General features: G+C 42.2%; 1 protein-coding gene across 1 annotated transcript in view; it reads left to right on the top strand.

Annotated features, from left to right (window-relative positions):
- Positions 1 to 11466, top strand: part of LOC113406382 (hormonally up-regulated neu tumor-associated kinase-like) — a 75348-nt gene extending 63882 nt beyond the window's left edge. Inside the window, exons 8-10 of the mRNA XM_026650965.1 lie at positions 490 to 573; positions 7900 to 8077; positions 10799 to 11466. Of these exons, the coding sequence (XP_026506750.1) occupies positions 490 to 573; positions 7900 to 8077; positions 10799 to 11466 (930 nt within the window). The remainder of the gene's footprint in view (positions 1 to 489; positions 574 to 7899; positions 8078 to 10798) is intronic.
- Positions 11467 to 12201: the final 735 nt, after the last annotated feature.

Genomic DNA, 12201 nt, shown 5'->3' with positions numbered 1-12201 from the left:
CTAGAGCCGGCCCTGCCCCTGCACAAGTGTATGGGGCCTGCAAGGGGCCAAGACGCCTTGTACTCTGTCTTCCCTTGGCATCTGTGCATAGCGAGGCACAATCTGGGTCTGAGATGTAAATAGTGAGGAAGCTGTAAGCATCTACAAGGCTGCTTATAAGGTTCAGGGTTTTATGGGATTTTCCTTTCAGCTTATTAGTTTCTGTTTTATCTCAGAGGGATTCCATGTCTGATGAATGGCCATGGATTCTTCACTCCTCCTCAGAGCATAGTTATATTAGAAAGGCCATTCAGATGTTTTCATAATGATGTCTTGCTGGCCATTTGCAGATCAGCATGAATGATATTTAAATATAATGGGCCAAATCTATCATTGCCATAAGCCGGTGCAACTCCGTTGAAAGCCACAGTGAATTTGGCCAAGCAGGTTGTAGTTTATCAGTTTCGTTGACTCTAATTATCTCACATTATTTTTTTCCCTCTTCAACAGAAGTCAGATGTCCATGATAATGTTTGCTACAGGAACCAGCTATACCAGATAGAAAAATACAAGGTGAACCAAGATGCCTATGAGGTAGAGCTTTTTATGATGACACTTTGACACCGGACTGAATTTAAGAATTTCCCACTGATTGTGAATAAAATTGATGGGTTTCTGACTCTGCGGGGAAAACAGAAATAATTCCAAGCCCAGAGAAATAGGGAAATTTGCTTACAAGAGAGAAAGTTATCAAACAACTCATTTCAAAAGAATTGGCAGGGAGGTTTGGGCATCTTCATTAAAAAAGAAGTGACTGATCTGCTTGCACAGAACAAATGGACAGAAAGGTCAGAATAATACCCCCAACATGTAAGCCTAAATGTGAATCTCGGTGACAGTGAAGAATATAAGTTAGGGATGTGAATGTTCTAGACAGCAAATTCCACTTGTCCATTCAGGTATTCTGAACCCCTCAATTTGACTTTGAGAACATTCCCAACACTGATGAGTTCATAATAACTGCTAGTCACTAAAGCTATTGTGTTCCTCCTCAGATATATTCTGCTGTAATACAGGCTGCATGGGGCTGTATGAAATTTTCTTAGGGATATAAAAAAAACACCTTAGCTCCTCTACAACATCTTCTAGCTGATTCTATCCAAGCACTCAGGGCCAGCTCCAGGCACCGGCTTACCAAGCAGGTGCTTGGGGCGGCCACTTCGGAGAGGGGTGGCACGTCCAGCTGTTCGGCGGCAATTCGGCGGACGGTCCCTCACTCCTGCTCCGAGCGAAGGACCTCCCGCCGAATTGCCGCCGCAGATCGCGATCATGATCGCGGCTTTTTTTTTTGTTTGTTTGATTTTTTTGTTTGTCTGCTTGGGGCAGCAAAAACCCTGGAGCCGGCCCTGCAAGCACTTCACAAGAATTTATAAATTAAGCCTCACAATATTTATGAGGGCTAGTCTCCCACTCCAAGATACAAGTAGCTCCCATTGAAGGCGATCGGTGTTGCATGTATCTTGCTGAGGAAGAATAGAGCTCTCTGGGATGTAGGAGTATTATCATCCCCATTGTACAAATAGGAAGCCAAAGAACCAAGGACTTAAGTAACTTGCCCCAGTTGACAGCCTTCACTGCATTTGAGCAATGTAACTCAAAAATTAGACAGCATTCAGCCCAGTTTCATTGACAGGCTGTGAGCAGAGCTGTTTGAAAAATGGGTATTTTTCTCTATGAAAAATTTTGGTGAAGATTTTTTTTCTTCAAGTTTTTCAAGACTTGATTTAAAAAAAAATGAGAAAACTTGCAGTTTTAGGCAAGCAAAAGCCAAAAAATGTCATCCCAAACCCACAACATATTTGGTTTTGCATCAATGTTTAATTAACATTTAGGAGAAGTGTTTCAGGCAGGGCCGGCCCTACGTGTTTGGTTGCCCAGGGTAGAAAACTGTGGTGTTCATCACTTCATTCTGCACACCCCTCTCCACCCCCGCCAAAAAAAAACAAGCAAAAGGAAAAAGACAACAAATGGGGATTTGGCACTCCTGGATATTGGCTGCCCTGATCACCTGCCCCTCAGGCCAGTCCTGGTTTCACAGGAATACTGCTAGCCTGTTATATACCCAATCCTACTATCCAGATTTCAGTGAGAGCTCTGTGTAAGAAATGCCTCTCTGGGCCTATCATTGCACACCACTGGCTTTGATGATTATTTATTGTTTGTATTACTGTAGTGCCTAGAATCCTGAGTCACATCATTGTGCTAGGCACTGTACAAATGTTCTCTGCCCTCAAGAACTGTGCTTCATCCTCGACCTAGGAGCATAAAAAAACACTATTGGTAAAAGCCACTCTGGTGTTATTGTGTTCTGCAATCTGCTAGTACTGTTCAGTCTGGAGATAGAAGACATGGGTCATGTAAATTAGGATGCTGACTGATGGGGAGTGCCTATACTCAATGGTTCCCTCTCAGTGGTCACAAAGATACTTTTCCATTCATTAGATAGAAGGTGTTGCCTGTCTCCATCCTTTTTGCTGGGGTTTTAAAGGAATCCACTCCAGATATCAGGGCCCCTCTGATTTTAGGATTCCCTTTTCCTTTCCTTTGTTTGCCGAAGGGAGGAATTACAGTGATGCAAGCATTATGCAGGTTTCATCTAACAACCATAAGATAAATGACAGTATTCCCAAAATATTACCTCTTTCTAAATCTGATTTTCAGAGTTATAATGGTGGTAGTCACTGTATTATTAAAAATGGTTTCCAAACCCAAAATTATATGGGCACATTTATATTGTGTCTGGTTTTGTTTGTTTTTTAAAAAAATGCATTTATCAATTTAATAGACAAGTTGAATTGCAAGCCAGATGGAAGTATCAGGGCAAAGCACGTACTGCATTTTATTTATATAAAGAGCACATACATTATTTAAAACATATCAGCTGTGGATAGATTGATCAAATATATTTCAAGATATGCCTGAGGGCTCTTTAAAACCAAATTCTTCCCTGTATACACCTGGGTTCCCCGTACAATCACTGGGAGCCACTTATGTGTTTCTGAGATGTGAATTTAGCTGTTAGCTTATTGTTTACATGTGTGTATTGTGTGTATGTATATGTATAATAATGTATTGTATAAGAACATATACTTGTATTTCTACACAAGAGAAATAAAACTTATTTGGCAAATAGTGTGTGACAGACCCAGACCAGTGGGGTACAGGAGTCTGGTAGAGGGCAAATATACTGGTCACTGGATGAGTAGTTTTCTGTTCCCTGAGTGACCAGAGCAGGGGCTGCACTAGACTAATCAGGAACCTGCTAGAATCAATTAAGACAGGCTAATCAGGGCACCTGGGTTTTAAAGAGGCGCTCACTTCAGTTTGTGGTGGGAGTGTGAGGAGCTGGGAGCAAGAGGTGCAAGGAGCTGAGAGTGAGAGGGTGTGCTGCTGGAGGACTAAGGAGCACAAGCGTTATCAGACACCAGGAGGAAGGTCCTGTGGTGAGAATAAGGAAGGTGTTTGGAGGAGGCCATGGGGAAGTAGCCCAGGGAGTTGTAGCTGTCATGCAGCTGTTACAGGAGGCACTATAGACAGCTGCAGTCCACAGGGCCCTGGGCTGGAACCCGGAGTAGAGGGCGGGCCTGGGTTCCCCCCAAACCTCCCAATTGACCTGGACTGTGGGTTCTTCCAGAGGGGAAGGGCTCTGGGCTGTTCCCCAACCCACATGGTGAATCTCTGAGGCAAGAAAATCCGCCAATAAGCACAGGACCCACCAAGATAGAGGAGGAACTTTGTCACAAGTGCAATGATAGAAACACACAGATTGTTTTGGTGTTACTTTTTAAATGGAAGTACATTTGCTTCTGCAGCCCTAAAAGCCAATTGCAACCAGAGAATTGATGTATGACTTCTATAAGAAAAATTAAGAACTAATGACATTGCTACCATGATTGCATATTTTGGCAGTATACGTTCTCATGGCTAAGGGGTCGCTGCTTATTCCTCTGAAGTCTGGTCTGCAGACAGATTTTGATGTATATCAGTATAACTATTTTGGTTAAGTGCATGATTTTTTTTTTTTAACTGGAATAGCTATACTGGTACAGCCAGTAGTGTGGATGCAGTTATACTGCTATAGCTTCTTCACCTTCCCACATAGGAATAACTATATACGCCTCTATACCAGTATAGCTGTGTCCACACTAGGTGGGCTGTATCGCATTTACAATACCAGGATAGTTAAAACAGTACAGCTTTTGTTTGTGGGCAAGCCCTATGATATTGTTTTGAAGGTGGACATGAAAGCCTTCTTCTCTCCCTTCTTAAACTAAATTAAAAATAATCACTAGCTTATAACTAAACCTGTTTCTATAAGGACTCTTAACAAATGCTTCGTGATGGAGACATCCTTTGGGTGTCTTTTCAGATTCTTTGGGAAATATCCAGTGTCCGTCCCCTTATTCACTCAAGAAGGAAAGGTTTACTTACAAACTAATCCTTATTAGGCTATTCGGGATCTCCCAATTTGACTGTGTTCTTCCACCACTGCTGCAAGTATGAGCATCCCTCTCAGTCTGCCTTTCAGCGCCAAAGAGAAACATGGGAGCACTAGTCCCTAGATAAATGATGTAGCTGTGTTGCCATGGAGATGCCATACAGACGTCTCCTAAGGTTCTGCAGCACCTGGCTGAAATTCTTCCACATCATTTTAGCAGCAATGTAAAAAATGCAAATGCAAGTGACTGTGGCCAGAGTGGTTGTGGCTCGTAGTTCCCAATATTGCTAGTGAGGAAGTATTGCAATAGGGCTGTAGCTGTTAGCATGGCAAGCCCCCTTTCCCATAGGGCTCATTGGAGGGGGAAGTTAGCAGCAAGCTCTGCAGTGGTGTCGCTATGAGTGCTGTGAACTGGTGTGCAAAGAGTTCCAAGATACAGATTCCCTACCCGCATAGGGTATTTTAAAGGCTTGTTTCATATTTATATTTAGCAGAGGTGTGTAGGCAAGCAAGAAGGGGTGTTGGAAGGACTCAGGGGATTGGGAACAGTAGTGCTAAAGTAAGGGTGCCCCATGTACAGGATCCATGGAGGCTGGAATGGTTGTGATGCTCCCCATGCAAAGTAGCTGCCGCAGTCAGATTCAGGTTTGGAGGGAGCTGTAGGAATTCTAGCACAGGGAGATAGTGTTGTGGTCCTATCATAACAATAGACAAAGCCAATATAAACACCAGTTATCTTCTTTTTAAATCTATTGCTGGGATTAGGGGAGATTTTGGGGTTGAGGTCAGGACAGGAAATAGCATAGAATGAGGTAATGCCAAATATTCCCAAGTATACTGGTACAGCTCTTTCATTGTGTGAGCTGGATGTATACAGTATGTTGAAGGCTGAACATTTATAGCTCCTCTGAAGAAAATCTTCCTTTCCTTTTCAAAATATAATGGCATTTGGCACCTTGGGACTCAGGTTTTTTCTTTTTCTTTTTAGAGGAAATAGTCCTAATAAATTTTAAAAATAATTAAAAGACTATTTCCAGCATGTAGCCAGGGTGAAGTAACTCACTGATAACACAGGATGTGTGGATTTCCTTTTCACATGGGTACTTGAATCTGTACAAGACAGCTGTGTTACTGCTCCATGAAAATGTTACAGCAGCATAAACGTAATATAATGTCAGGGTCACTTGGAACATATTTCAGAGTAGGGCAGAGTTCTGGTTTAGCTCTGTCTGTTGTACCACTAGACTAAAAATAATTGCCGTATTGAAATGTTCTCGCTGAGGCTGTATCAACCAAAATGCAAATCCTTCCCTCAAAATACCAAATAGCTGTTGAGAGTCTTGATGGCCTTTTTGTGTTGATATTTCACCATCTGGTCCTCTCCTCACAAGTACCTTTAAAAAAATGCTTCTGAAAGAACCCCAGTTTCTGCTGGGCTTGGCATCATAGTTGCAGAGCCTCATGTAACTATTCAACGTGATGTGCAGGGAATTAACGGCACAACTCCCATTGACTTTATTTTTATGATCTATTATTTATATAGTGCCATGTGTGTGCATGGTATTTTGCAGACATGCAAGAAGGCCGGGTGTATCTGCTTCAAAGAATTGGCAGAATAGACCAAATGAGAGATGTGCAGCTAAAACCACATTCAATGGATTGTCCATGTAGGAGTTAATCTGATCGTTTGCACATAGTCCACAGCCTGTGTGAAAGAGGTTTTGTTGCTCAGTAGAGATTTCCAGAGATGCTTTAGATTCTAAGGGAGATCTCTTCTCCAGCCCTAAAAACGTCTCCTTTACAGCTTTTGTAATAGGTCATAAAGCCTAAAGAGTGCTGTTCTTCTGTGAGTCACTGATGCCCTTCCTCAGGAGTATTTAACCTTCCAAAGTTCAAAGGGCAGCGAGCATGGGGAAAAATTTGAGAGCTCCTTTTCATGGTCCATGGATGGCAACAATGAAGTAGCTGAGCCATTGGAATGATTAAAATGGACTTTGCCCACCTATTTTCCTAATGTGTTTCCTAATGTGTTGGTCTCAACATTCTTTGTTGTAATAGCCCCTAGAAGATAACAAAATCTTAAAATGGGCCCCTTTTAGTTAATATTTTATCCATCAAAACATATATGTAAAGACTTAATGGGGAAAGAGCTCTGAAGCATTTGTTTAAAAAAAGACTTGTAGTTTCACAGGCTTTTCCGAATATAACAAAAACCTGGCTAAACAGAGAGTTTATAGCAGCACGAAGAGGGTTGCTTTAAAAACAACACATGACTTTTTTTTCAGCCCCCTCCACGCCCGCCCCCCTCCCATCCCCCCAAAAAAGAACACACAGGTCCAAAACTGGACCTGGCAAAGTCTTTCTAGGAAAAGTGTAAGATTCTTTTAGTCTAGCAACTAAATCTAAATGTGAATTGCAAATCTGGAGCCTGATTTTCCAAAGTAAAATAGAATCTGCAGCTTCCACTAAAATCAAGGAAGTGGAGGTGCTCTGTGCCTTGCAGAATCAAGCCCCTTGTGTTAAAAAAAATGCTAAGTCATTTCAATTTTAAAACCTAATTTTGAAAATTAGGGTGTTTTTACTTACCTTCTGAGTCCTAAAGCTCAGTATGTGCTTCCCACCCCCCACTGTCAGTTGATATAAAATCATTTGTTTTAAGATGTATGGATCTGTTTGTTTAAAGGGCAAACTCCCAATCATGCAGTGAGTGCCAGTCAGACACACAGAGTTCATTGCAGGATTGGAGCCTACGGGCTTAATTCTCGACTCTCGTTCATCTTGTGTAGACACCTTTCCATAACAGCTTTAAAATGTTACCAAATTTTAATTGCAGTGTTTTACATCCTGTTGGACTCATTTTTCACAGGTGTATGTGGCTATGCAGGGTGCAAGACAGTGGAGTATCAGGCCCTGAATCTGCAGGATCAGGTCCATATTCTTCAGGTCTGGGCCCAGACAGACTGTAAATGACTTGGGAGTTTAAACTTCTTTAAAGCTTCATAGCTCACCTTTTAAAATGTCAGAGGAAATACAATAAGCAGAAATCAAAGGTCTTTTTTTAATGTTTAAATTTGGAGGCAAATTTCAGATGTGAAAGAGCACAAATCTTGCATGTTCTTACTTCAGCAAGCTCTCCTAGGATTGAGTGGCCACTGAAGAAAGAGCTTTTCTTTTGTTTGAGGTTCTGAAAACAATTTTCACACTGCATGAGTTTTCAATATAGATGAGAGCCATGAAATCATGTTTAACAGATCAGAAGAAAATGTTACACGGAAGATTTAGTTATTTTGAGTAGTCAGATGCATTCCCGTTAAATCTTTGAATTCAGCTAGATAAGCGGTGTTTTTATTTCGTTTTTTTCTTAGGGCATGTAAACTTTCTAAAATAAACCAAACTATTTTTGTTTGTTTTATAACTTAAAGGACAAAAAGCAAAAAGAACAAGAAAAGAAAGGGGAGCTTCTCCACCGCCCAATCCCAAAGAAAATAGAGAAAAATTCACCTTCTTACAGACAGCCCTCCTGCCTTATCGCACAGATACAGAACCCCAAGGCACTGCTGAAAGAGAGAAAAATCACCAAGACTGGTGTTCCTGAGAAAGGTTAGTAAAAGAGTCGTGTGTGTGTGTGCTATCTACCACACGTAGAAGGAAGTTGTAAATAAGAGAGGAGTGAACAGAAAAATCATGCTTTAAACACAATTCCCGAAAGACACAATGACAATTTTGGATAATCATGAACTCTTGGTTTTGTGTCTCTTCTGATTTGCCTTGTGATAGAGTTGCCATGGCTTTGTTTGAAGTCTTCCTTCCCCTACACACATAAATGCGTGCAAAATCACCTTTACTTTATACCAGCACTTTAAAAGCAACAGCACCCTCCCCAGCACCCGGCTGGTTTGGTCAGCAGATGAGTGAACCTGACAAAGACATTTCTTTCTGCTGCCCATGGAATGCAGTAGGAGTGGAGTAAAAGGAAGCAAGGAAAGCAACCACTGAGCCAGAGGAGGAGAGTTTTGGTAACCAAGAGCAGCTGGAGAAAACAGAGGGGAATGATTGGGTGATGAAGGAAGGAAAACAGCCAGCCAAAAGGGAAGGGGAGGGAAAACCCAAACCACAATAAACCCTGACAACAAAAACAAAGGGAGAAAGCAAAATATGTAAGAATAGGGAGAGAGGTCAGAAAAAGTGTTAATCATGCTGGAGGGGAGGCAAGCCGGGAGAGAGAATAGGTGGGAGGGAGCACCGCAGGGTGTGACAAGACAAAGGAATTGAAGAGAAGAACATTCAATAAGGAAAAGGGGATAGTGTGTATGTGGAGCAAGTACTGTGGGGGAGCGGCAGTGAGAGAAGGGAGTGAATAATATGTTTGGGAGAGGTTAGACCTAGATGTTTGTGGAAACACACATACATTTAAACCTGTGTTTATCACATGCTTTCCAATAATCTGACATTTTATTCATTTGATTATTTAGCTTTCGTTAAAAAAAATAAGAGTCCAATAAAGGACATTATCAGGCCATGGCATTATCTGCCATAAGGTAACAGTAATCCATTGGGCTGGTCAGAAATGGTACATATTTTCCATGAAAATGTTCAAAAGTAATGGCAAATTTTAATTTTGTTGAAATTTTTAATAGAATTTTTTGCAAATAAAATGATTTTTTCCATTTGTTTTCTTTTTTTCCTTTCTCCTTTTTTCTGAAACTAAAACTAGAATGAAAATTTTCCACTCACCAGACAAAGATTTTGACAAAAACTTTTGACCTGCTTCAGAAAGCAGATCAATCAGACAAAACCCTATCAGTGTGTCCCAGATGAAAGTCAACCCAAGTAATGAACATTCACCACCCACCCACAGATCTCAGCCCCTTGCCCACACGCCTCCCTTCCTAACGTTCTAAGGAAATAGATAATAAGCTTTGCAGTGTGCCCTGAAGATCAGCAGACCTGAGCTATTTCAGACTAAGGATACTTTAAAGCTATGGGATCCCAGTCCTCTCTCTAAATCAAGGGGAATCCAGCTAAAGAGTCTCTGTGGATTGATTTTCACAAACACAATGGTTCTAGTTACAATCAATTCACTGTAGGTAGATGCAAACATTCAGTAAAAACCCAGGAGATCTCCTGGTTGCACTGTTATTTTATTATTGGGTCAGATCATGAAAACCTTGTTCCGTTTGAATTCAGTCCGTTCTCAGGCAAAATTCCCTCCGAAGTCAACAAATGAAATTCTGCTTCCAACTATAACTGTGTAAATCTGGAATGCAGTTATTCTATATATAGACCTGTGAAACTGAGGACAGATTTTGTCCAATGGGAGTAAATACTTCAGGATTAACCTTATTATTATTACATGTATCTCTAGGCAGTCAATGGGTAAAGTGTTTAGTTCCTGCTAAGCATCATGCAATGCTCTAATAAGATTAAAAAATAAATAAAAAGGAAATATCATATTTCCTAGATTTTGCTCAAAAGTTCGTGATTAATTCAAACTATTAAGACATCAGCATGTTGTTGCTTATTTCAAGCCCTCTTCTTACTGAGTCAATGCACTTGTCCTGCTACTGAGATCACTGGCAGGTAACAAACCCACAGAACAACCATGTAAGTACAAAATAAAAATCAGAGCATTAGCTCCAGGGCCGCCCGGGGAGGCAGGGGGGGCAAGTGGGGCAATTTGCCCCGGGCCCCACAGGGGCCCTGCGAGCCCTGGCCCGGCAGCGGTCCAGGTCTTCAGAGGCATTTCGGCAGCGGGTCCTTCAGTGCTGCCGAAGGCGCAGAGGGACTGAAGGGCCCCCCACCACCGAAATGCCGCCGAAGACCCGGACCGCCGCCGGGTGAGTACAAGCACCGCAGCTCCCCCGCTTTGCCCCAGGCCCCCTGAATCCTCTGGGCGGCCCTGATAAGCTCCTTGATCACTGCACTGAGTATACGCCGCAGGGCCATTTGTTTTTTATGCTGCATCCATCCTGCCGGCTAAAACTTCTGTGGAATGTGAGGTCAAACGCCCTCTGCCCTAGGCCAGAGCAAGTATTAGGCCTTGGCTACACTTGCGGATTCACAGCGCTGCCTCAGCAGCGCTGTGAAGTGCGAGTGTAGTCCACCTCTCCGAGGGGAATAGCTTGCAGCGCTGCGAGCGAGCGTGCAGCGCTGCAGGTGCTGATTACACTGGCACTTTACAGCGCTGCACTTGCTGCGCTCAGGGGGGGTGTTTTTTCACACCCCTGAGCGCAGCAAGTGCAGCGCTGTGAATTGCCAGTGTAGCCAAGGCCTTAGAGAATGTCATTCACTTTTCTGATTTCTTTTCCTTTTGTTCTGTAGATTCTACCGGTGGTTTAAGCCCTTACCACGAACCCATGGCAACCAAGACCGGTTGTGTCACTTCCTGTTCTCTGGAATATCTTGAAATCCAGCCACCTCTTCCAAGGACACCTAGACTCCTTAAGAGGCAAGAGTCTCCTCAGCAAGAGTCTGCAAGCATCAGAAGTCAGACAAAGGATGCTCCTTTGATCCTAAATATTGTGCATTCTTTTGAATCTGTTGATAGAGAGGACCAAATAGACCAGATTTCCCCCTCTCACCAGTATAGAATTTTAAGTTCACCAGTGAATTTTGGTTATAAAAGCTCAAGTGAAAGGACACTGTCTCCACTTCTTCAGCCTGGAAGCGCATCTCCTGCCAAAACTCCAGTTCATGGGACTCAAGTCTCTTTCACATTTGAAGAAAAGACAAGTCCTTTGAGAGAAGAAGTCATGTCTCCCACTCAGCCAGCTTCAAATAATCTCTCCAATCCTTTGGGGAGCCCTAACTGTGTTAAAAGCAGAGGCAGATTCCCCATGATGGGGATTGGACAGATGTTACGGAAAAGGAATCAGACCATGCAGTCAACCACTGACAAGTCGCTGGAAGCAAGAATGCCTCAGTTGCAGCAATTGAATCCAGCACAGATTTCATTTAATGCACCAGATGCTGTGAACGGCCAGTGTTAATCTGACACTTTTGAAAGCCAGGATTTGCAGTGCTGCTTTCTAGGGCTTCAAATGTTATAGAAGAAGAGAAAACTGCAGGCATGTTGGTCTCCCTATATAATATATTATAGCAGCCAGCCTGGCAAATCAAAGGTCTGCTTGTAATGTTCTGATGGGTTCTAGTTATTGAAATTGAAAGAAGAGGGCCCCACTTATGCTGTTAAGAAAATTTAGCAAAGGTGACATTCATTTGGTTTGACTCTACAGTGAAATGTGTCTCAAAAGATCTACTGAAAATCTGCATAAGGAGATGCTATACTCTAGTATTACATTAAGATTTTTAGCCTCAAAAGAAGAGCAAGCAGAACAGCTTGATTCACCAGTGTTACCTGCATTAATAAACTTGCCCTTGGCTTTCTGCTGTCATGACTGCTGGTCCCAGCTAGGAACTGTGATTGAGACTACAGTTGGTCTCGTATCGTACTGACACAAGTATTGTTCATGTGGCTGAAGAAGAAGGAAAACACTAGAGATTGTATTGCTGAGACCAAGAGCTACACTTCTAATTCAAGAACAGGCTCCATCAAGAAGGAAAAGCAGATCAGTGGGAACTTGGATAACAGCATGAGTTCTAGACATTCAGAGCAAGTGAAGGCTTTGATTGTCAAAGCAGATTTTACTGTTAATCTTACAAACTAGATAATAGTTGAATCTTTTTTTTTTCTTAAAGAAAATGTTCATTTTATAGGAGATGTT

Source organism: Terrapene carolina, unplaced genomic scaffold (assembly GCF_002925995.2).
Source record: "Terrapene carolina triunguis isolate 2854851 unplaced genomic scaffold, T_m_triunguis-2.0 Scaffold30, whole genome shotgun sequence".
Classification (NCBI taxonomy): Eukaryota; Metazoa; Chordata; order Testudines; family Emydidae; genus Terrapene; species Terrapene triunguis.
Note: the sequence above shows the minus strand (reverse complement) of the source record. Positions and strands in the feature narration are given on the sequence as shown.